Source organism: Tursiops truncatus, chromosome 20, assembly GCF_011762595.2.
Source record: "Tursiops truncatus isolate mTurTru1 chromosome 20, mTurTru1.mat.Y, whole genome shotgun sequence".
Taxonomy (NCBI): domain Eukaryota; kingdom Metazoa; phylum Chordata; class Mammalia; order Artiodactyla; family Delphinidae; genus Tursiops; species Tursiops truncatus.
The window spans coordinates 28,111,468-28,138,272 of record NC_047053.1 but is presented as its reverse complement, the minus strand read 5'-3'; the positions used below and the strand labels follow the sequence as shown (position 1 = coordinate 28,138,272).

The 26,805-nt window shown below is 39.7% G+C and overlaps 1 protein-coding gene across 1 annotated transcript; it reads right to left on the bottom strand.

Moving 5' to 3' along the window:
• Positions 1 to 567: 567 nt before the first annotated feature.
• On the bottom strand, positions 568 to 2,981 carry LOC101327722 (olfactory receptor 4D1-like). The gene is given in 2 exon segments (XM_019945299.3): positions 568 to 2,331; positions 2,334 to 2,981. Coding segments are annotated over 2 exon segments (858 nt in total). The 5' UTR covers positions 2,968 to 2,981; the 3' UTR covers positions 568 to 2,107.
• Between the last annotated feature and the right edge of the window lie 23,824 nt (positions 2,982 to 26,805).

The following is a 26,805-nucleotide window of genomic DNA, read 5'->3' as shown; positions in this document are numbered from 1 at the left end:
GGAATGCAAATTGACTACAGTGAAATATCATTGTTTACCCATACACTGGCAAAAATGAAGACGTCTGACAATATCAACTGTTAGGAGGATGTGGATCAATAGGAACACTTCAACTCTGCTGATGAACATGTAATGTGTTACAACTTTGGAAAACAATTTGGCACGATTTTGTAAAGGTAAGTCTTTGAAGATCTCATGACTCAGCAATTCCACTTCAAGGTAATGAGCCATAGCTCCTCAATATAACAACTGGAGACAAACAGAAAAAATATTCAAAAGAGCACTGTTTGCTAGAGCAAAAACTGGGAGCAACCCCAATAACTTATTCTCACAATGGAATATAATATAGCAGCGCAAATGAATGAACCACAGTCAAACAGAGCAATATGGGTGTTTAGAAACATAATGTTGAGTGAAAAACACCCTCAGAATATTAAGTATGGTCTGATATGTTTATCAAGTTCAAAAAAAGCAAAACAAAACAATACACTGATTATGTAAAAATGTGATGAAATTATTTTTATAAGCAATGAAATGATAAACACAAAATTCAACAATATAGTTTCATCCGGGGAGCAGTGATGTGACGGAGAGTACCTACAGGCAGGTATAAGCTATTGGTGCCATATGGTTCTTGAACTGAGTAGTGTGCACATGAGTGTCCATACAATATAGTGTTTTATAGCTTACATGCATTGTACACATAATCTTTTGCTTGTAATAATTATTATACTGTATTAAAATGTACAGCAAAAAAACCTGAATATTCATGATAATTTCCAATTTGAAAATAAAAGATGGAGTAAAGAAATATAAGTTACAGAGAGAGAAATAAAAAGTAGATCTGAACTTGACAGGGAAAGAATAGGGTGCAAGAAAAAGCAGAAATGCCTCTCTGTATAAAATACTGTTCAAGGTGCTGGGAGGATATAAAGATGAATAAAACACACCTTTGCCCTCAAGAAGCCCTCATCCCAGGGAAGAAAGTCAAAGAGAAAGGCAAAAACCCATGAGGTGACAGCTTTGGACTGAACCCATGCCTCAAATCTGGACCACTAATAGACATGGCCCTGCCCTCTGACCTTGGTTCCCCAACCATACTATTAGCATCTTCTTCTCAGCCATATCATCCCAATGATGTAAAGATTAGGCTGGGAAAGTAGAATACTTTTCAGATTATCCAAGGAATTTTTCTAGAAAAGGAATAAATCCAAAGGGAAAATACTTTTATGGGAAATATTTAGAAAAATGTTAAAAGTGAGAACACTTCCCAAATACCGCGGTGAAGGAGGCAGAGAGGCAGGGAGCAGAAAAGAATGTGATTGTTCCAAAGTTGAGATGAAAGTGTTAGGCTGCAATTCAATTGAGAGAACATTAAAATGTAAGAGTTGATAGGATTATTAAAGTTGGAACACTTAAACAGGTTTTATATAAAGAAGTTGTGTGTCTTTTTAACTGAGTATTTTATGGAAATGGATATTATGTTTGGCTGTAGGAATACCACAAACAGGAATTTCTGGAACTCCTTGGTCTTTACCTAGTATTGTAAAGACAAAAATCTATTAATAAAGTCCTAATGGAGGCTATAAAAAAAAAGATGAAAGTGTTGAGCATTCATCACAGATATTCATCCATAGATGAGGAACTCTCTAAGTTTCCCCTTGTGATTGTGGGAGACCCTGAGTTTCAAACCCCACCCATATCTCCTGCCTCGAAACTTGGAGTCAGAGGAACAATCTCATGGCCAAGCTCTGCCCCTCCCTTGCTGTTCATCATTGAGCAGGTCACTTCTCTCTGAGTTTTCTCATTTGTAAAACTGTTTAATATAAAAGAACATATCCATTGTCAGTTTTGTGAGAATGAGATAAAAGTGCGAAAGTGCCTAACACAATACCTGCCACAGGAGTAGGTCCATAGAAATATTAGTTTAATCTCAACGGCTACACTCCATAAAGACTTTCCTCCACTTCTCACATGGGAAAACAAAAGTTCAGAGAGGAGATTTGTCATTTAAAGTCAACCTATTTTAAGTTCACTTCCTGCTGAAAATCACTAGGTGCTTGCCTAATCTCTTCATGGCTGCCTGTATCTCCTGGTTCCTCAGGGTTTAGATGATGGGGTTGAGCATGGCGATCATGACAGTTTGGCTGATGGGCACAGCCTTGTCCATGGGGAGGGAGGTGAAGGGCCAGGCATAGATATAGATACAGGGAATGAAGACCATAGACATGACGATGATGTGGGTGGTGCAGGTGGAAGCTGCCTTCCTCCTCGCCTGCCCTGAGTGGGACCTCAGCATCATCAGGATGACAGTGTAAGAGAGCAGAAGGAAAGGAACCAGATGAGGACCAACATCCCACTGTTGGAGATCATACGGACCTCCAGGAGGGAGGTGTCCGTGCAGGCAAGTCTTAGCACTTGTGGAACATCACAGTAGAAGTTATCCAGGATGTTGGGGCCACAAAAAGGCAATGGGAGCATCAGAACCAGCTGGACAATGGAGTGGAGAAAGCCCCCTACCCAAGCGGTCACCACCAGCCCTACACACATTTGAGTGTTCATGATGGAGACATAGTGGAGGGGCCGGGAGATGGCTATGTAGCGGTCATAGGCCAATACTGTGAGGAAGAAGACAGTCCCACCCCCCAGTAAGTGGAAGAAGAAGATCTGGGCCATGCAGCCCTGGTAGGAGATGATCTTGGTCTCATGTAAGAAGTCCACCAGCATCTCTGGGGAAGTGACTGTAGAAGAGCAGATGTCTATGACAGACTGATTTCAGAGCAGAAAATACATGGGTGTGTGGAGCCGAGAGTCAAAAGTCACTGTGACAATGATAAGGAGGGTTCCCACAACGGTGGTGACATAGACAAATAGGAATACCACAAACAGGAATTTCTGGAACTCCTTGGTCTGTGAGAACCCCAAGAGGACAAACTCTGACACCTGTGTGATGTTCTGTCGTTCCATGGGATCTTCCTCACATGCCTAGAAGAGAAAATATGCAAAACAAAAACCATAAAAATTTACTCGTTCTCCTTTGGAGAGTCAGGATTGAGTTAATCAAAGTCTTTGTTGAGTAGCATTCCCAAATGGAGCTTAGAAGAGCCTTCCATGGAGATAAATACATTTTCAAGGCTTTCACAGACTTATCTCCCTAACCATACCCTACATCGTATGGCATTTATGGGTCTTTTTCCCTTTGTACCATGCTGTCCTTGTCCATGGGTTTCATGTCTGACTCACACTTGCTGTGCCTGTGAACCACAGGCTCTACAGATATAGATGAACCAATCAAATGGATGAATACACATGTCACCAAGTACCTATGACCACAAACATCATCATCCTAGGTGCATCAATCTTGAGAGGATATAGAGGTTAATGATTTTAGATAAACAAATAGAGACTTCTTTTCAGTGAACATTTGAGGGGCTGCCTATGGTTCATTGCTGAAGAAAGAGAGATGTGTATTAGAAGAAATTGTCATGTACAAATTCAGAGGCAAATGTGAAGAAAACCAAGCAGATGATTTTGGCTGTAGTGAAGCTGGGATGATTAGAGCTTCTGAAACTTTTCCACATAAATACTTCTTGAATGGCATTTGTTGCCATGGGGCCATCTGCAGGGGTAACTCAAAGCAGCCCAGGACAAATGCAAAATCTCCTTGAACTCTCATGTTTTATATTTTAAAACTTATGTGAATTTTCTATTAAACACATATCTCTAGACAATCTTTGGGAGGCTTAAAATTTAAGTATTGTGGCTTGTAAAACTTTGTAAGACCAAGGTGTTAAAGAAAATATAGGATAGGGGAGGGAGGGGGATCAATATGGCAGAGGAGTAGGATGTGGAGTTCACCTTCTCCCACAAAAACATTGAAAATACATCTACAGGTGGAACGATTCACACAGAACAGCTACTGAACGCTGACAGAAGACCTCAGACATCCGAAAAGACAAGGAAACCCCCATGTAACCGGTAAATGATATTCAATTAATAAATACAAACTGGAAATCACAACTGTCAAGAACATTTAAAAATATATATCTGTAAATACCACTCTATGAGAAAAAGGACAAAAACAAAAGGTGAAGTATCATTGACTGATACGTTAAAAATAAATGACGCATATTCTCTAGTAATCAAAGAAATTTAAATTCAAATTCAAATCAGCTTAAAAAAATCCACTTGTAAAGGATTATTGAGATAGGCCTTCTCACACTCTGGTGGCAAAAGTATAAATTAATATACTTTATCTAGAATGCAACTTATTAACCTATGTCTGAGTTTTAAAAATGTGTATTGTGACTTCAGGAACTTGAGCCTGTAAATATACTATAAAATGTAAACAAACACTTATGAAAATAGATGTATAGTTCACCGTTATTTCTAGAAAAAATAGGAAATAATCTAAAATCTAACAATAGAAGAAATAGAAGAGTCTACAATAATTAAGAGTTTCCATTTATTGAGTTTTCATAACATGTCCAATTTTGTCAAGGGCTTTGCAGATGTGATCTTATTTTGTCTTTATAATGACACAGGGAAGAAGGGACTCTTCACATTTTATATTTGAGAGATTTCTATCATAGAGAGTAGGGACATAGTGGGCATTACCAAACTCACACGTGGTAAGGTTTGTATTCATGTGATTAAAAAGTAAATGTTCTTCAATATTACGTACTTCTTTCCTCTATAGTAATACTATGCATCCTTTTAAATGAGCTGTTCATTTTATTGAATCATCACTGAATTGACCTAGAAATAATGCTGGTGAAGCGTAAGCGTTATTTCATTAAAGTTTGGTCATTGATATGGAAAATATATATGACAGGGAAGAAACATGTTTCTTTAGTTCAGTAAGTGAAAGTTCTAGAAGACATCCACTTAAACTGAGTTCTTTGGTGTTAAAATCCATTCCCTCAGATTACACTTTTCCAGAGTTGTTTTCAGTAATTGTTCAGGAAATTTTGCCCTGAGGCCCCACCCTGCAAAGATAATAGAACATAGAAAGATCCCCACCTGAAGTATGGGAAGGGCAGCAGCAAATGCACTGAAGTTCTTTTTACAAGGGAACTGAATGAATATATGTAAAAAGATTTCTATCAACTTCTGTAGACAAATATAAAACAATTCTCTCTAAAATTATCTGTGAGCTATTACAGTACTCAAAATATTACCACGTTTATCTCATCTAAAACTCACATTTATCCTCAAATATTTGTGTAAAAATGATGTTGCGGGGGCTTCCCTGGTGGCGCAGTGGTTGAGAGTCCGCCTGCCGATGCAGGGGACACGGGTTCGTGCCCCGGTTCGGGAGGATCCCACGTGCCGCGGAGCGGCTGGGCCCGTGAGCCATGGCCGCTGAGCCTGCGCGTCCGGAGCCTGTGCTCCACGGCGGGAGAGGCCACAACAGTGAGAGGCCCGCGTACCGCAAAAAAAAAAAAAAAAAAAAAAAAAAAAAAATGATGTTGCGGGAAGATGCCCTTTATTGTTTATGCAGGCTGCATCTACTCCCTGAATAGTACCATTGGAAAAGCATCCCCATGGGCCATTGAGACCCCCACAAGACTTTTGGAGGGAAATGATGTGATGAAACAGGGTTAAAATGGGTTTATCCTAGCACAGTAGGGCAGGAAGCCCTGAGACAGGCAAAAGCGGAACAGCACTTCTGGGGCGTTGTCAGAGCAACCCCTACAAAGGGTAATACGCTTTAGTCTGGCTTTGTGTCTTCGCTCCTCCACATGGTGTCAAGGTCAGACTGGGTAGGCAGCAGCTTCAATAGCATGGTTTGGCCTCTCTGAGAAAGCCCCTGACACCTAACCCTTCATTCTCAACTCTCGCACCTGTTCATTGATTCCTAAAATGCCAACGGCATAGCTTGATTATCTCTATTTTTTTCTTTACTCCTATTACGTTGACAATTACATGCTTTTATATGCTTTTATCAGTCAGAGATGCACCCTGTGCAACGTTATACATAAGTCAACTTCCTAAAAGATATTTTCCCTCTCCTTCAAAGTTTTTTCAAAAAATTTCCATGGTTCTTCATTGTCTACAGGAAAATATTCAGGGTTTTCAGATGGATTTTCAGGGGCTTCCACACAAACTGGCTCCTACCTTTCTTTCCAGACCCACCTGCCACTTAATAGTAGTAGAAGTAGTAAACATTCATTGTAGCAGTAGAGGTAATGATTGTTAACATTTACTGTGCGTTTATTATGTGCTAGGCACTATGCTAAGCATTATCCTGTTTAATTCTCATATATTATTCTCATGCTTATAAAGTATAGTAAGTACTATTAATTATCCCCACTTTACTTTAAGTAAACTGAGACTTAAAAGGATTAAATAGGGCTTCCCTGGTAGCGCAGTGGTTGAGAGTCCGCCTGCCGATGCAGGGGACACGGGTTTGTGTCCCGGTCCGGGAGGATCCCACATGCCGCGGAGCGGCTGGGCCCGTGAGCCATGGCCGCTGAGCCTGCACGTCCGGAGCCTGTGCTCCGCAACATGAGAGGCCGCGGCAGTGAGAGGTCCGCATACAGGAAAAAAAAAAAAAAAAAAAGAATGCTTGATTGCTTGATAGTGGGTGGAGAGACGGGCAGACCTCTGTGAGAGGTGAGGAGAGAGAGTAGCCACTGAACAGAGGGGTTCAGTTTAAGGGACCTGGAAGGGCATCCAGGCATCCTAGTTCCCAGCAACACCAGGTTTACAATCCTAGAAGCATCATCTTAGCATGGCCAGAATTCTTTCTACAGACTCCTAAATAATCTTTGGAAATGATTGTTTCACCTACATGTCTAGAGAATAGATTTAGAGGGATTCTAGATGGGAAAGAAAATAAAGAAACATGAAGGAGGGGCATGGACATGTGTGGGGTAAGGCAAGGATTCCAGACCCTTTTCTGTTATTACTCAGTCCTGTCTCCCATCTGTCTTGCTCTCAGGAAATTAGTTTACACAGGACAAAGAGAGAGGAGGGGAGGAGATATAAGTGGTTCCAAAAATGGGGGTGAATCTACTCTGTGGTCATCTTGGAAACATTAAGAGTTTTTATTAAACACAAGATTTAAGAGGAAGGAAAACATGGAGGAATAGCAACAGAGAGGGAATAAAAACCTGAAGTGAGTGGGAGAGGCAGCAAGCAGGAGGAAGAGGGAGAAAAGAGGATTAAAAGGGAAACATTAGAGGGCGGGAAGGGAGAGAGAAAGCCCTGGTTTGTTTTCTCTTAGGTGTGGGAAGAAGCTGTAGTACATGTGTGGGAGGTGAAGGAGAAACCGTTCACATCTATATACTGCTCTCCCTCCCACTCTGTCCTAAATTCCACCCAACACATACACCAGTACAGACAAAAGTCTTAGCTCCACATAAAATCAACTGTTCCTCAAATCCCATTCCCCAGCATTCTGCCCAAAGACTTCCCCATAGCTTCCCTCCACCCCATGCTTGTGTTACAATGGGCTTTGGCAAGAACCTTCTCAAGGCTGATTTGTCCATGGGAAGGACCCTGGAGCCATCACCAACCTCCAGCCCAAAGAGGCCAAGGGGACTTAGAGCTTCCCATTATCCAGGCCAGCCTTCTCCTGCAGCTCCATTTTTCTCTTGGCCTCTCTCAGACCAGGAACACATATAGGATTGGTCTTAAGCAGAGGGACATTCCTCGGGGGACAAAACTCAAGCTTAATTCATGAAATATAGCTGGGCTCAGGCTGCTGAGGGCGAGAGCAACGGGAGTTATTAAAAAGTATGTGAACTATTACATCAGATGTACATTATTATTGCGAAACTGTCTTGGGACAAAATACTTCAGGGGCTCTGATCATAGGACCAAGATGAAGAAGGATAAGAGTGCTTAAAGGAAATAAATTCCCAGGGAGTTTTACAAGAGCCAAATTCCCTGAGGTCAGCACCATGGGCAGCGCTCCACCCTCTCCTGACACCGGTCAGTGAAAAAGTGAGCTACGTCCTAGGACCTGGTCCAGGTCACACCCTCTAGAGAGTAAACTCTGAAGCATTTTTCACATGTACAACTGTTTAGGTATCTCTCACCCCAGCCTCTGATCTGCTGTCCTTTCAGCCAGAGTGAATTTCTCAATATAAATCAACTAAGTTTACTCTCAAGATAGAATTCACATACCATAAAATTCATCATTTTAAAATGCACAGTTCAGTGGGTTTTAGTATATTCACAAACTTGTGTAACCATCAGCATTGACTCCAAAATATTTTCATCACTCCAAAAAGAACCTTCGTACGCTTTAGCAGTCACTACCCGTTCTGTTCTCTCCTCGGTCCTGGGCAAAACCACTAATCTACTTTTTGTTCCTACGGATTTACCTACTCTGGACATTTCATATAAATGGAATCATATGATATGTTGTCTTTTATGTCTTGCTTCTTTCACTTAGCATAATGTTTTCAAGTTTCATCCATCTTGTAGCATGTACTTCATTCCTTTTTATGACCAAATAATATTCTATTGCATGGATACCACTTTTGTTTATCCAGTAATCCGTTCTTGGACATTTGGGTTGTTTCTCCTTTTTGGCTATTATGAATAATGCTGCTATAACATCTGTACACAAGTTTATGTACGGACATATGTTTTCACTTATCTTGGGTATATACCCAGGAGTAGAAGTACTGGCTCATGGTAACTCTATGTTTAACCTTTTAAAGAACTGCCTGTTTGTTTTCCAGTGGCTGCACCATTTTATATTCCCACCGGTACTGTATGAGCAGTGATGATTTCTCCATATCATTGTCAACACTTATAATCTGTCTTTTTACTTTAGCCACCTTTGTGGGAGTAAAATGGTGTCTCATTGTGGTTTTGATTTGCATTTCCTTAATGATCAGTGGTATTGAACATCTTTTCATTGTTGGCCATTTGTATATCTTCTTGGGAGAAAAGTCTATTCAAGTCCTTTGTCCATTTTTAAATTGAGATGTCTTTTTGTTTTTTTTGAGTTCTTTTCAAATTCTGGATATTAAACTCTTATAAGATGTGTGATTTACAGATATTGTCTCCCACTCTGTAGGTTGTCTCTTCACATTCTTGATAAGTGCTTTGATGCACAAAAGTTTTTTATTTTTATGAAGTCTAATATATTTATTTTTTCATTTTTTGCTCATGCTTTTGGTGTCAAATTTTAAAACTCTGTTGCCAAATTTGAGGTCAGGAAGATTTACTTCTTCTAAGAGTTATATAGTTTTTTAGCTCTTATATTTAGGTAGTTGATTCATGTGGAATTCATTTTTATATAGAGAGTGAAGTAGGGGCCCAACTTTATCGTTTTGCATGTGGTTATCCAGTTGTCCCATTTTTTGAAGAGGCTATTCTTTCTCCATTGAATGGTCTTGGCCCCATTATAAAACAAATCAATTGCCCATAGATGCCTTTGGTTAACTTCTGGACACTCAATGCTATTCCACTGGTCTATAAGTTTATCCTTATTCTGACACAACACTGTTTCGATTAACTGTAGCTTTATAGTAAGTTTTGAAATTAGCAAGTGTGAGTCCTCCAACTTTGTTTTTCCTTTTCAAAGTTGTTTTGGCTCTTTGGGACCCCTTGTAATTGCATATGAATTTGAGAATTGGCTATTCCATTTCTGCAAAAAAGATATTTGAAATTTTGATAGGGATGGTACTGAATCTATAGATCACTTTGGGGAGTATTGCCATCTTAACAACATTAAAGCCTTCCAATCTATGAACACAGGATGTCCTTTCATTTATTTAGGTCTTCATTAATTTCTTTTTTTTTTTTTTTTCCTGGCATTGGTATTTTATTTATTTATTTTTTTAAGGACCGTCTCTTTTTTTTTTTTAACATCTTTATTGGAGTATAATTGCTTTACAATGGTATGTTAGTTTCAGCTTCACAACAAAATGAATCAGTTATATATATACATATATTCCCATATCTCTTCCCGCTTGCGTCTCCCTCCCTCCCACCCTCCCTATCCCACCCCTCCAGGCGGTCACAAAGCACCAAGCTGATCTCCCTGTGCTATGCGGCTGCTTCCCACTAGCTATCTACCTTACGTTTGGTAGTGTATATATGTCCATGCCTCAGCCATAAAAAGAGACGAAATTGAGCTATTTGTAATGAGGTGGATAGACCTAGAGTCTGTCATACAGAGTGAAGTAAGTCAGAAAGAGAGAGACAAATACCGTATGCTAACACATATATATGGAATTAAAAAAAAAAAATGTCATGAAAAACCTAGGGGTGAAACAGGAATAAAGACACAGACCTACTAGAGAATGGACTTGAGGCTATGGGGAGGGGGAAGTGTAAACGGTGACATTAATTTCTTTTTAAAAAAATTTATTTATTTTATTTTTGGCTGCTTTGGGTCTTCGTTGCTGAACGTGGGCTTTCTCTAGTTGCAGTGAGCAAGGGCTACTCTTCGTTGTGGTGTGTGGGCTTCTCATTGTGGTGGCTTATCTTTGTTTCAGAGCATGGGCTCTAGGTGCATGGGCTTCAATAGCTGTGGGGCATGGGCTCAGTAGTTGTGCCTCGCAGGCTCTAGAGCACAGGCTCAGTAGTTGTGGTGCATGGGCTTAGTTGCTTCGCGGCATGTGAGATCTTCCTGGACCAGGGCTCAAACCCATGTCCCCTGCATTGGCTGGTGGATCCTTAACCACTGAGCCACCAGGGAAGCCCAGGTCTTCATTAATTTCTTTCAGCAATGTTTTGTAGTTTTCAGTACATAAGTCTTTCATCTTTTTGGTTAACTTTTTCCTAGGTATTTTATTCTTTTGGATGCTATTGTAAATTGTTTTCTTAACTTCTTTTTTTGATTGTTTACCAGTTTATAGAAGCACAACCTACATTTGTATGTTGATCTTGGACCCTGCTTTGCCAAATTTGTTCATTAGCTCTAATAGTTTTTTGTGGATTCTATGGGATTTTCTGTATATATACAATCATGTCATCTGAAGATAGAAATACTACTTCTTTTACTTCTTCCTGTCTGATGTAGATGCCTGTTAGTTTTTTTTCTTACCTAAATGCTACGGCCAGAACTTCCAATATAATATTGAATAGCAGTGGGGAAAGTGGTCTTCTTTTTCTTGATCTTAGTGGGGGAACGTTTTCAGTTTTTCACCATTGAGTATGACGCTAGCTGTGGGTTTTTCATAAATTTCCCCCTTGTATTCCTAATTTGCTGAGTGTATTTATCATGAAACTGTGTTGAATTTTTTCAAATGCTCCTTCTGCATCTATTGAGATGATTATGTGCGTTGTACCTTTGTTTTATTAATATGTTATATTACATTGATGATTTTTTTCTTATGTTGAATCATATTTGCATTTATGGGATAAATCCTACTTGGTCATGGCGTATAATCCTTTTAATGTGCCTTTGGATTTGGTTTGCTAGTATTTTATTGATTTTTGCATCTATATTTATAAGGAATATTGGTCTATAGTTTTCTTTCCTTGTGGTATCTTTGTTTGACTTCGGTATCAGGGTAATGTTGACCTTGTAGAATGTGTTGGAAAGTGTTCCCTTTGCTTCTATTTCTTGGGAACATTTGAGCAGTACTGGCATTACTTCTCCTTTAAATGATAGAACTCACCAGCGAAGCCATTTGGTCCTCGACTTTTCTTTGTTGGGAGGCTGCTAAATACAATTTTTACTTGCTATAGGTCTGTTGAGATTTTCTATTACTTCTTGAGTAATTTCTTTGGTAATTTGTGTTTTTCTAGGAATTTGTCCATTTAATTTAGATTATCTAATTTGTTGGTATGTAATTGCTTGTATTATTCCATTATAACCCTTTTCATTTCTATATGGTTGTAGTAACCTTCCCACTTTCATTTCTGATTTTGTTCATTTGTGTCTTCTTTTTTCTTAGTCAGTTTTGTTAAAGCCTTGTAAATTTTGCTCATTTTTCTTTTCTTTTTTTTTTAAAGAAGGTACTATGTTGAATTTGTACAAATTCCTCAGTCTGCTGAAGCTTTAAATCTCTATTATCTTGAAAACATTCTAAATATATTTTTTATAAGTTTATTTATTTATTTTTGTCTGTGTTGGGTCTTTGTTGCTGCAAGCGGGATTTCTCAAGTTGCAGCGAGCTGGGGCTACTTTTCGTTGTGGTGCACGGGCTTCCATTGCGATGGCTTGTCTTTGCTGTGGAGCACAGACTCTAGGTGTGCAGGCTTCAGTAGTTGTGCCTCGCAGGCTCTAGAGTGCAGGCTCAGTAGTTGTGGCACACAGGCTTAGTTGCTCCACAGCATGTGGGATCTTCCCAGACCAGGGCTTGAACCTGTGTCCCCTGCATTAGCAGGCAGATTCTTAACGACTGTACCACCATTAAGTCCCTGTTCATTTTTCAAAGAATCAATTTTTGGTTTTGTTGATTCTTTCTATTGTTTTTCTACTCTCTATTTCATTTATTTCTGCTCTAATCTATATAATTTCCTTTTTTCTGCTGGCTTTGGTCTATGAGCAATGAACTCCCTCAGCTTTGTTGACCTGATAATGTCTTAATGTCTTAATTATTTCTTCATTTTTGAGAAATAAAATTCTTGGTTGATAAGTTTTTTTCTTTCAACACTTTAAATAGCATACTGCCTATGTTTTATTTGAGGAGTTTTATGGTTTCATGTCTTACATTTAAGTCTTTAATCCATTTGTAGTTTATTTTTGTTCATGGTATGGGAGAGTAGTCCAGTAGTCCAGTAGTCCAGATTCTTTTGTACGTAGCTGTACTGTTTTCCCAACCCCGTTTATTGAAGAGGCTGTAATTTCCCCAAGATATAGTCTTGCCTCCTTCGTTGTAGACTGATTGACCATATAAGTGTGGGCTTAAATCTGGGCTGTCTATTCTGTTCCATAGATCTGTCTGTTTTTGAGCGAGTAACATACTATTTTGATTATTATAGCTTTGTAACATAGTTTGAAATCAGGGAGCGTGATACCTCCAGCTTTGTTCTTCTTTCACAAGATTGTTTTGGCTATTTGGGGTCTTTTGTGTTTCCATACAAATTTTAGATTTGTTTGTTCTAGCTCTGTGAAAAATGCCATTAGTATTTTGATAGGGCTTGCATTGAATCTGTGGATTGCCTTGGGTAGTAGGGTTGCTTTAACAATAGTAATTTTTCCAATCCGTGAGCATGGTATATCTTTCCACTTGTTTGTGTTGTCTTCAATTTCTTTCATCAATGTCTCATAGTTTTCTGAGTTCAAGTCTTTTACCTCTTTGGTTAGATTCATTCCTGGGTATTTTATTCCTTTCGATGCAATTATAAGTGGGATTGTTTTCTTAATTTCTCTATTGATAGTTTTTGTTATTGTATAGAAATGCAACAGATTTCTGTATATTAATTTTGTATCCTGTAACTTTACTGAATTCATTCATGAATTCTAGTAGTTTTTAATGGTATGTTTAGGATTTTCTGCATATAGTATCATGTCATCTGCAAACAGTGACAGGTTTACTTTTTCTTATACAGTTTGGATTCCTTTTATTTCTCTTTCTTGTCTGATAGCTATGGCTAGGACTTCCACTACTATGTTGAATAAAAGTGGTGAAAGTGGGCATCCTTGTCTTGTTCTTGATCTTAGAGAAAATGCTTTTAGCTTTTCACTGTTGAGAATGATGTGAGCTGTGGGATTGTCATATATGGTCTTTATTGTGTCAAGGTATGTTCCCTCTATACTCACTGTGTTGAGAATTTTCAATAACAAATGGATGTTGAATTTTACATTTCTTACTAAGCTGGCAGTGGTGCTGAGCTCTTTTAGCTTTTACTTGTCTGTAAAACTTTTGATATCTCCATCAAATCTGAATGAAAGTCTTACTGGTTAGAGTATTCTTGGTCATAGATTTTTCCCCCCTTTTATCACTTTAAATATATTGGGCCACCCACTTCTGGCCTGCTAAGTTTCTGCTGAAAAGGCAGCTGATAGCCTTATGAGAGTTCCCTTGTATATAACTTGTTGCTGCTTTTAATATTCTCTCTTTATGTTTAATTTTTGCCATTTTAATTACAATGTGTCTTAGTGTGGCCCTTTTGGGGTTGATCCTGTTTGGGACTCTCTGTGCTTCCTGGACCTAGATGTCTTAGGGAAGGTTTCAACTATTATGGAAGGGAAGTTTTTAGTTATTATGTCTTCAAATATGTCCTCTTCCCCTTTCTTCTCCCTCTGGAACCCCTACAATGCAAATGTTAGTATGTTTGATGTTGTCCCAGAGGTCTCTTAAACTGTCCTAATTTCTTTTCATGCTTTTTTTCTTTTTGCTGTTCAGCTTCAGTGGTTTCCAGTATTCTGTCTTCCAGTTTGCTGATCCATTATTATGTATCATCTAATCTACTGTTTATTCCTTCTGGTGTATTTTTTATATCAGCTATTGTATTCTTCATCTCTATTAGGTTCTTCTTTATATTTTCTAACTCTTAGTTAGACCTCTCACTGTTCTTTCTTCTCCTGAGTTCTTTGAGCATGTTTATGATCATTACCTTGAACTCTTCATCAGGTAGACTGGTTATCTCCACTTCCCTTAGTTCTTCTGGGGTTTTATCTTGTTCTTTTGTTTGAAATATATTCCTCTGTTGCCTCATTTTGCCCTATTCACTGTTTTTATTTCTATGTATTTGGTAAGTTTGTTAAATTTCCCAGTCTTGGAGAGGTGGGCTTTTGCAGGAGAAGTCCTACGTGTCTCAGCACCTCATTCCTCTCTGGTCACCAGAACTATATGCTCTGTGTGCTGTGTGGGTCCTTCTGTTATGGTGGGCTGACTATTGTGGGTGGTCTAGTAGGCATGGTTGACCCCCATCCAGTTGGTTGCCAGGCCATGCTTTGTGTGGAGGCTGCCAGCCCCTGATGGGTGGGACTGGATCACAAAGGAGCTGGCTGTGGAGCCTTGGTGGTGGTGGTGGTGGGGTTCCTGGGCTAGAGCTGGCCGACTGGTGGGCAGACTCAAATTCCAGGGTGGGTGGTTGCAGGGCCGGGGGTACCAGATTTAGTGTCAACCTGGTGAGTGGGGCCAGTTCCTGACATGTCTGGCTGCAGGGTCAGGGTGTCCCAAAGCTGGTGTCAGCCTGCTGGTGAGTGGGGCTGGATCCCGGGGTGGCTGGCTGAGGGGTCCAAAGTTTCTCAGAGCTGGTGTCAGACTGCTGGTGGGCAGGGCTAGTTGGGTGGGGTCCCAGGGCTAGTGTTAGCCCACTGGTGGGGGGTTCAAGGCCCAGGGGGTCCCAGGACTAGCAGGCTCAGTGGTGGGTGGTGCTGGGTCCTGAGGTCTCTAGCTGCAGGACACTGGGGATTCTGGAATTGGTATGTTGGCCTATTGGTGGGAAGGGTCAGGGCCCAGGGGGTCCCAGAGCTGGTGCCTGCCCACTGGTGGGTGAGGCTGGTCCCAGGTTTGTCCTGGCCCACTGGTGGGCTGGTCTGGATCTGTCTGTCTGGCTGCAGGGCCCTGGTTGTCCTCGGGCTAGTGCAGGCACACTGGTGTGTGGAGCCGGGTCCCAGGGTGGCTGTGGACTCCGGGGGTCTTAAGCCAGCCTGCTGTTGGGTAGGACTGTGTCCATACCCAGCTAGCTGCTTGACCTGAGGCATCCCAGTACTGGTGCCACGAGGCTGGTGGGTGTGGCTATCCCAGCTTTAATAAGCTAGAGGGAGGATTCCAAAATGGTGCTTGCCAGCACCAGTGTCCTCATGGTAGAAAGAGTTCCCAAAAATGGGCTTCTGCCATTGTTTATGTCCCCAGGGTGAGCTCCATTTGCCTCCTGACTCTCCAGGAGGCTCTCCGAGATCAGCAGGTGCTTCTGACCCAGACTCATTCCAAATCACTGCTTCTGCCCTGGGTCCCAGAGCATGTGAGACTTTGTGTGGGTCCTTTAAGAGTGGAGTCCTCTGGTTCTCCTGAAAGCAAGCCCTGCTGGCCATCAAAGCCAAATGCTCTGGGGGTTTGTCTTTCCAGTGCAGGACCCCTGGGCTGGGGATCCCAGTGTGGGGCTTGGACCCCTCACTCCTTGGGGAGAATTTCTACAATTGTAACTATCCTCACCCACCTGGGGGTATGAGTCTTGACAATACTGCATCTCCGCCCCTCCTGTCCATCTCATTGTGGCTCCTTCTTTATACCTTTAGTTGCAGATCTTTTCTGCTAGTCTTCCAGTCTTTCTCATTGGTAGTTGCTCTGTAAATAGTTGTAGTTTTGGTGTGCCCATGGGAGGAGGTGAGCTCAGGGTCTTCCTAATCTGCCATCTTGGCCACTCCTCCATATTTGGTTATATCATATTATTTAATGATAAATTCTCTATTTTTAATGACTCTTTTGTATTTTATTTTTATGATATATGTTTTTCTTTTTGTTATCTATTTATATACAAATAAATAAACACACGTATAAAATTTTACCAACTTTAGACAATATCTATTGACTATTCATATTAAAATATAAGGAAATTGATATATCCCCCTCTCCCAGGTCCCTTCCCCCCTTCTGTTTTCTCAATTTTAGTTGTGTATACTATCTTTCTTAGTTAGTGTAGTGTTACTATTCATTCTTTATCAAATGTAAATTAAACTCATATGTCCATTACCTGATTTATCAGCTTTAAACAATGAAAAAGAAACTAGTATGCTAAGATTACTTCCTATTATTCTCTTCCACTTCTATTTCCACTTCTTTGTGGTCTATAACATCACTATGTTGTACACCTGAAACTTATATGACATTGTACATCAACTATACCTCAATAAATAAATAAATAAATAATTTTTAAAAAGAAAATACCTGAAATCCATCAATCAATCAATAAAATAAAAACATCTGTTTCCTTTATATTTGAATGATGGTGTATCTGGATATGAGTGTAGCATCAGACTCTCTTTTCCTTAGGACCACATAGACATTGCCTCATTGTCTATAAAATTAAGTATTGTTCTGGAAAAGCCTAAGCCAGTCTGACTTTTTTCCTTACAGATGGTTTGATTCTTTCTCCTACGTATCATAAAAGTCTGCCATTACCTTTGAACTTCTATAACTTTATTAGGATTTGTTTCATTGTTGATCCATCTGCATCACATTTCTGTGGGATGATTTTGAGGAAGAAGCAGTGGTGGCAGCGGCACTGTTTTTAATTTTCCCAGAATCCCCATACTAAAACAGCAGAGCAGCAATATCATGGGGGTGATCTTACACTATAATTTTACAAAAGATTACCATTGGAGGAAATTGTACAAAATGTAAAAGAGATTTCTCTTTATTATTTTTTACAACAACTGCATGTCAATCTACATTAATTTCACTTAACAAAAAAGCAAAACAAAACAAAAACAACACTGGACCAGGATTCAGAGGGCATGTGCACTACTGTCAGCTCAACTACGAATCAACTGTATGTTCTTTGGAATGTCACTGAAGTTTTCTCAACTTCTATTCCAAAATCTCTAAAATAAAAGAGTTAGGGAAAAAAAAACCCGCAGAGCATTAGATAGCAAAGTAAACGTCCACGGACAACATTTACAGTAAAACTAGATAACGAGGTATCCCATGGACTCCAATAAGTGAATGAAGAAACTCCACACACGGTATCAGCATCTGTGAAGGAGGAAGCAGAGGAAAGCAATGAGGTACCTAATGGACCTGAAAAGAATGAAAATGAAAAATAGCCAAGAGGTATTCTCTGGAAAGTATGGCAGACCAATTCGAAAATAGCAGCTGAAACTGAGATCAGTGGATAGTGAATGCAAAAGCCTAGAGTCACAAGCCAAGGGATGGAATGGTCTCAGTCACAGAAACTGTCAGAACCGACAAGCCAGAGCCTCCTTCCAGCACACATCCCACGTGGAAGAGAAACTGTTGGGAGTGGGATCAAAGCCGATCCAGATGGAACAACAGAGACAAAGAAAATAGAAAGTACAGACAGAACTGGGGGAGGGGGGAGGGGGACAGAGCTAGCTCTAACAGAATTACTAAACCCAGAAAGCAAGAAACCACATTTTTTTGGAATACTACATGAAAAGAACAGAAGAGGGGAATGCATGAATCGTGTTCCCTTCTAGAAGTTCAGCAAAACTACTTTCACACAAAAATGAGCCACAGAAAAATATCAAGGGAAAATCCAATACAAAGTTGTTATAAGAAATGAAAGACTGCAGAGTACAATAATAGCTCAAGAACAATGAGATCACAGCAGAAAGACATTTCCATCACATGAGTCAAAACTATAACCTAGGAATTCTAAGGCTCATCCAAATTTTCCCATTCATTGCAAATAAAAACTGAAATCTGAGGGCTCTGAGAAGAGAACTGCAGCAGGCAGTCCGGGGAGGGACGTCAAACCTTGAAGAACAACCAGCGTAGTTGTTGGCTCCCTGATTATTTTTTCCTTCCATAGCTATTGCTTAGACTCTAGAGCCCCAGAAGTGTAAACATCGACATGGACAAAAAAGTCCAAGAAAAGCCTTCTCTTTGTGGCCAGAAGACTGGGAAAGGGGGCCCCTGCAGGACTGAGAATATGTGGGGAAATACCCATTTTTTTCCCTTTCTTTCTCTTCTCCTGGTCCTATCCCAACTAAAGCCCGGTCATGGAGTGACAATCCTGCACCTGCTGCACAAGCACTTAAAATTCTGAACAAAAATCCTCTTTTGCCAGAGGACCTGGCTAAACAGGCTCCTGGAGTCCAAATAGAGTGAGGGGAATCCTCGTATTTTTTCTCTCTTTAGTTTCACCACTTTGCCCCAAGGCAAACACAGTCATGGGAAGTTCATGACAACACAGGGAGGCTAAAACCCTGACTTTGTAGTCAGAACACTGGGAAAAAGGGCCCCTAGGACCTAGGAGGCATAAAGCACAGAGAGAAAGAAATCCTTAAGTCTGTGCATGGGTGGAACTGACTTGAAGCAGCACAGCAAAGGCTTTGAGAACTGAAGTAGAGTGTAGACCACTAGCCAAGTCCCAGACTGGCCACTAGGTGGCACCCACCTGGCGCGGACTGAATAGCACTGCAAAGGCTTTGAAAAGCCACTGACCTTGGAACCACACCTCAGAGCAGACAGGTCAAGACTTACAGGGTTAACTGACAGCTAAAACAGACAAAAAAACAAACAAAATAAACGTTCTCCAGAGGATGCTGGCAGGACTCAAAGTCTTACAAAATAAAATTTCCAGGATGCAATCCAAAATTTTCAACTTTAAAAGAAAAAAAAGGACAACTTCAATAACTTACAAGGAAAAGACAACGAACAAACATCAACTCTAACATGAAGCCAATGTTGAAATTATCAAAGACTTTAAAGTAGCTATTGTTACCATGCTTCCTGCAATAAAATTGAACCCTTGAAACACATGGAAAGATAGCAGCTCTCAGCAAAGAAATGAAAGTTGTAAAAAGAATCAAATGGAAATATTAGAACTGAAAAAATACAACAATGGAAAAAAAATTCTCTGAAAGCATTTAATGGAGATGACAGAGAGAAGAGTCAGTGAACTTGAAGATAGAGCAATACAAATTATCCAGTCTGACAACAAAGAGACAAAAGATCACAGTCATGGTTGAGTTCACACGTGGTCAGAGTTCACCTTGGAGATGGTGTATCTGGACCTGATGATCTAGACTCACCTCCTTCCCACCACTCCAGGGTCTCATTTCCGTGTGTGTGTGTGTGTGTGTGTGTGTGTGTGTGTGTGTGTGTGTTCCCTTCCCTTTTCTGCTTTAAATGTCACCCATTGCTGGAAAAGATGGAAGTTAACAGGAGCTCAAGAGCTCTGAGGTTTCTCAGCTTCCCTGGGCAATTGCCCTCGATTCGTTTTCTTTATTCAAAGGCTTAGCTCATTCCTGCTTTAACCTTGAGGCTATTTTACAGATTCACAAAACTTTTGCATCTGCCCTTGGACAGGTGCCTCTCCTGTCTCCTCGCCATACATTATCTTTCAGAGATTGTCTCTGTTCATGAAATCAGACTTATTCTTATCTCACTCTTTTAAAATCTGCCTTACTCAATGACCGAGTTTCATTCCTTTCCCCCAAAAATGATTTGACCACTTTCTTCCCAAGATTTCCACCACTTACACCCTGGATCATGCTTCCTTACAGCCCAGATTTAAGTGCAAAGTGTTACAGCGCTGTTCTTTTTTTATAACCCACCCTCCCATCCCGCCCAGCCCCTCCCTTTTCCTCCCCTCCAGCCAAGTCCTTCTACCCCAGTGATGGACAGGGAAGAAAGAGGTAAAAGCCACAGCATCCAGTCATTCTGGAGGAAATTCTCATGGAATAACTCAGATTTTTTGTGGTGTGATCAAATAAGCATTGGACCAGGAGCCAAAACCCTGGATTCTTGCCATGGTTCTTCCACAAACAAGCCATGTAACCTTGAACAGGACATAAAGTCATGGAATTTTGAAATTCTATGAAGCCTTAAGAGGTCATCTAATTCAACTTTCTACTTTCACATATGCAGAAACTGAGGCCTAGAAACGTGATATAACCTACTCCAAGTCACATGATTGGCTAATGGCATAGCTGGCTCTTACACACAGGACTGTTACATCAATACTCTTTCCATCACCCCTTACTGAGCGTCTCCATTCCTCAGCTGCACGACGGGCAAGATTAGGATTACAGATGAGAACAAATGAGCTAATGCTGCTGTTAGAATATGGAAAACAGAAAATAGTATTCAGATGAGAGGTTATTAACTTCATTGACAATCCCCACTGGAAACTGACTCACTACTGTACCCCAGAGGAAGGTCAGAACCCAAGGGAGGTCTAAGCTGGCTTGTCCACCTCTCCTGGGGTCCGTAAAATTTTAATGGAAACAGCGGGCAGAGAGCCACGGCCACTGCAGCTAATAAGGCTCACTGGAACCACTTTAAAAGTTTTGTTCTAAAATATTTGTAGTAAATACCCAGATCTTAACAACAAATGTGTTAAGGGATGTGGGGTTATGGATGGTTTATCCTCTTCCTTTTTCTATTTTACAAATTGATTACAATGTGATTTATTGTTTTGGCATAATCATGCCTGGTCTATTATAGGCATTCAGCAAACTTTTGTTAAGTTAGGTATTAATAATTTGAAATTAAATTTCTTGAAGAGTTGAAAAGCAGTGTGAGGCAGTTCTAGGTAAACCTCTATGCTCAATGCTGAGGATACAAAAATAAGACATACATTCTGCTCTCAAGGAACTCAGAGGCTTATGGGGAAAACAGATCCAGAAATATATAAATGCACCTCAGAGAGGAAATAGTTCTACAAGGGGAATGCTGACAGGCTAAATGGCTGAGCAACTAACCATGCCTGGGAGAGGGAGGAAGCCTTCCCAGAGGAGGAGACATTTAAATAAAGGGGAAGTTTATCCATGTAGGCAGAAGTGTGTCTCTGGCAGGGAGAACAGAGGTCCAGAGACGTAATGGCACAGCATACACTCCAGGAACCCCCTGAGTCTCAGCAAGGCTGGAGCACATGAGACGTGGTAGATGTGTATAGAGAGGAGGCAGGGGCCAGACTCTGGAGAGCTTTGAGGGACCAGGTTAATGAGTTTAGATTTTACCCTGTGGGACATGAGAAGCCAGTGGAGGACGTCATACAGAAGAATGACCTACAGACGAGGGTCTCTCTGGCAGCAGGGAGGAGGAGAGAGGGGAGAGTTGAGAGGATGGACATAGTGGGTGCAGCTCCTTTGTTTATTCATACCCCATCCTGTTTCAGAAAAGACTTGGTGAAAGCAGTTGAGGGCCTATAACTTTTCCTGTGTCTGTGACTCAGCCCATCCCACCTTCAAAACTCTTAAAGATGTGAGAAGGGTGAAGAGCTAAAGGAGAAAGGGAAAAGGAGATGGGAGCTAAGGAAAGAAGGAGGAGGATAAATAGGTAATTAAGCAAAATCAGAGTGTGAAAGCCGATGAGCCAACAGGGACCCATGGCTCAGTGATATCAAGACCCTGATTCAGTGAGTCTGTGGTGCCCTTGGCCTCTCCCTCATGAACCTAGATGGCCTTCATAGCTTCAATCATCATACATGTTTCCAAACAATCTCATTCAAAAGCTGGAGGTGAGGAAAGGCGAGTGGGACAAGATCTTTCTCTTTCTGAATCTCTTGACTTTAATCATGGAAGAGAAATCTTGCCCCAGAAATCCCCAGTGAACACCCCTATGTCTTATTGGCCAATACTAAATTGATCATATGACTACTCCTAGCTACCAAGTGGTTTGGGGACATAAATATCTGGCTTTTTTCGCTGCTTTGGTAGGAGGCAGGCAAGAGAGAGGGATTTGGAATGGAAGTGCTGGGTAGGCAATTTGTAGTGTCTGCCATGTTGTTGTAAAGCACCTCGCAACAAGAATGAACATGATGGGCCAAAAGCAAGAGAATCTTGAGAATGACACGAAGTCCATCTTGTACAAAAGAATTCTTATAATATCAGGGGTCACAAACTCAAATGTAGGCAATATAAATGAGAGGATGTAGGTGGGAACTTCCCTGACTGAAAGAGGACTTAGTTTCATCTCTTTCCTTAACCCAGTGTAAAACTTTAGCATCTAATGTAAAGGCAAGAAACCAAGATTTTTCTTTGGAGAAACAACAGCCTCAGAAAAATTGGCCTTAACATTCTGGCACTTGGAAGTCCTCCTGTGAAGTATTGATTTGGCCAGCTGATTCCCTAAAGTAAAATATATCAGTATAAAAGCCCTGCCTATACACAGAGGTTTCAATCAACATTTTAGTGCCTTACTCTTAAATGGATATAGACAATCAAGGATCAACTGGCATTTAAGAAAGTCTTCGATAAAAGAGTGGAAAAAATAGAAAAATTAATGGGAAGTCTCTTCATGAAAGAGTGAAAACAAAATAAATAGAAAAACAAATGGGACGAAAACAAAAATGATGCAGGGAACATAAGAAACCTTTAAAAAAAAGTCTCTAGTTCATACGATTAGTATCTTTGGAGAGAGGCAAGGAGATATAATATCTATAAAATGAGAATAGGAAAAAATAGAAAGCAAGAAATAACTCTCAGAAATTCAAATTATTTACAAATGTAAAAACTTCAAAAGAGGGATTAGATGATAAAGTTTAAATTACTTTTCACTGTAGAATAAAAAATTAAGAAGTGGTAAACAACTGGAGAGAAAACATAAGAGGCTTAGAAATTAATTCACTAGGAATTCCCCAAAGAATGGCAATTACAGAAGTGAAAAATGTCAAAGCAATAATACAAGAAATTTCCAAATATTAAAACAGTCCACCAAATATAGCAGAAGAAATGAAACCGGTATCAAACACTTCATTGTAAAATTTCAAAACACTAAGGACAAAAAGGAAGTCCTAAAAGCCCCAGAGATAAGGAACAGGCCACCCACAAAAGAACAAGAAGCAGAACAGCTTCAGACTTCTCAAGAGCAAACTGAATGCTAGAGGAAAATCAAGAAATGCCTTTAACATTTGGGGGAAATTATTTTCAATCTACTATTCCAATCTCAGCCAAAACATCAATTAAGGGACTGATGAAATCACTCTGCAAAGGACTTTGACTTCCCCAAAATTATTATGTTGAAATTCTAAACCCAATGTGATGGTATTAGAAGGTAGGACTTTTGGAAAGTAATTAGGTCATGAGAGTGGAGCATTCATGAATGGGATTAGTGCCCTCATAAAAGGGACCCTGGAGAGTTCTCTACCCTGCTTCCACCATGTAAGGACACAGTGAGAAGATGGTCATCTATGAACCAGGAAGTGGACTTCATCAGACACTGAATCTGCTGGCACCATAATCTTGGACTCCCAGGAGTCCAAGAACTGTGAGAAATAAATTTCTGTTGTTTATAAGCTACTCAATCTATAGTACTCATGTGTAAGAAGCTGTGAGAATTGAAAAAAGCAAGGATGCCTACTCTCACTGCTTCTATTCAACATCATACTGGAAATCCCAGCCAGTAAATTAAAGCAATTAAAAGTATACAGGTTGGGAATTCCATCGTGTTGCAGTGGTTAAGAGTCTGCCTGCCAATGCAGGGGACATGGGTTTGATCCCTGATCTGGGAAGATCCCACATGTCGCGGAGCAACTGGGCCCATGCACCACAACTACTGAGCCTGTACTCTAGAGCCCGCGAACCACAACTACTGAGCCTATGTGCTACAACTACTGAAGCCTGCATTCCTAGAGCCTGTGCTCCACAACAAGAGAAACCACTGCAATGAGAAGCCCGCACACCCCAAGGAAGAGTAGCCCCCACTCGCCGCAACTAGAGAAAGCCCACGTACAGCAATGAAGACTCAATGCAGCCAAAATAATTAATTAATTTTTTTAAAAAGTATACAGGTTATCCTTATTCTCAGAAAATATGATTTTCTATATAGAAATTTGGAAGGAATCTACAAAAATATTCCAAAAATTAGTAAGTGAGTTTAGCAAGATGGCAGATACTAGCAATAAATAATTGAATGCCAAAATGTAAAGAAGAACATTTTAAATAGCTCTAAAAATGAAGCGTTTATGTATAAATCTTATAAAATGTGTACAGGATTTGTATGCTGAAAATTACAAAACATTGATCAAAGAAATGGAAGAAAACCTAAATAAATGGAGAGATATACTATGTTCAAGGACTAGAAGACTCATATTGTTAAGATGTCAATTCTCCCCAAATGGTGTATAGATTCAATGCAAACACAATCAAAATCCCAGCAGGTTTTTTGGTAGATATTGACAAGATGATTCTAAAATGTATGGGAAACACAAAAGAACTGAAACAGCCAAAACAATTTTGAAAAGAATAAGGCTGGAGTAGCAAAATCATCTATATTCACAAGAGTAGTTAAGGGAAGTGAAATCTTTCAAAAACATTAAACATGAAGGAGGAATAAAAATGCATTCAAACTTAAGAGATCACCAATTTAAAATAATCCCATATATATATAACCCACAAATCAAAAACCTATAATAGGGCTTCCCTGGTGGCGCAGTGATTGAGAGTCTGCCTGCTGATGCAGGGGACACGGGTTCGTGCCCCAGTCTGGGAAGATCCCACATGCCGCGGAGCGGCTGGGCCCATGAGCCATGGCCGCTGAGCCTGCGCATCTGGAGCCTGTGCTCTGCAACGGGAGAGGCCACAACAGTGAGAGGCCTGCATACCACAAAAAACAAAAAACAAAACAAAACAAAAAAAATCTATAATAGATACACACACACAAAAAGAGAAAGGAATCCAAACATAACACTAAAGATAGTCATCAAATCACAAGGGAAGAGAGCAAAAGAAGAAAAAGGGAACAAAAAAGAACTACAAAACAACACTAAAACATTAGCAGAATGGCAATAAGTACATACCCATCAATAATTACTTTAAATGTAAATGGACCAAATGCTCCAATCAAAAGATATATACATATGGATTAAAAAAAATATATATATATATATATATATATGCTACTTACAAGAGACTCACTTCAGATCTAGACACACACAACTGAAAGTGAGGGAATGGAAAAAGGAATTCCATGCAAATGGAAACAAAAAGAAAGCTGGGGTAGCCATACTTATATCAGACAAAATAGACTTTAAAACAAAGACTGTAATAAGAGACAAAGAAGGACATTACATAATGATCAAGGGATCAACCCAACAAGAAGATATAACAATTGTAAGTATATATGCATGCAACATAGGTGTACCTAAATACATAAAGCAAATATTAACAAATATAAAGGGAAAAATCGACAGTAACACAATAATAGTATGGGACTTTAACACCCCACTTACATCAATGGACAGATGGCACATTAAACCAAATGACTTCATAGATATATGTATAACATTCCATCCAAAAGCAGAAGAACACACATTCTTTTCAAGTCCACATGGAACCATCTCAGGATAAATCACATGGTAGGACACAAAACAAGTCTCATTAAATTAAAGAAAACTGAAGTCATATCAAACATATTTTCCAAACACGATGGTATGAGACTAGAAATTAACTACAAGAAAAATCTTCAAAAAACACAAACACGTGAAGGCTAAACAATATGCTACTAAACAACCAATGGGTCACTGAAGAAATCAAAGAGGAAAATTTAAAATATCTGGATACAAATAGAACCAAAAACACAGCAAACCAAAATCTATGGGATGCAGCAAAAGCAGTTCTAAAAGGGAAGTCTATAGTAATACAAGCCTACCTCAGGAAACAAGAAAAATCTCAAATAAGCAATCTAAACTTAGATCTAAAGAAACTACAAGAAGGTGAACAAACAAAACCCAAAGTTAGAAGAAGGAAAGAAATAAAAAAGATCAGAGCAGAAATAAATGGAATAGAGACTTAAAAAATAAAAAAGATCAATGAAACTAAGAGCTGGTTCTTTAAAAAGGTAAGCAAAATTGATAAACCTTAAGCCAGACTCATCAAGAAAAAAAGAGAGAGGGTCCAAACAAATAAAATCAGAAATGAAAGAGAAGTTTCAATCAACACCACAGAAATACAAAGGATCTTTGGGATTAACATATACATACTACTATATATAAAATAGTTAACCAACAAGGACCTACTGTATAGCACAGGGAACTATACTCAATATCTCATAATAACCTATAATGGAAAATAATCTGAAAAAGAATATATATATATATATATATATATATATATATAACTGAATCACTTTGCTGTACACTTGAAACTAACACAACATTGTAAATTAACTATACTTCAATTAAAAAAGAAATAGAAAGGATCATAAAAGATTTCTGTAAACAATTATGCACCAATAAATTTGTCAATCTAAAAGAAATGGATAAATTCCTAGAAACATACAAGCTCCCAAGTCTGAATCAGGA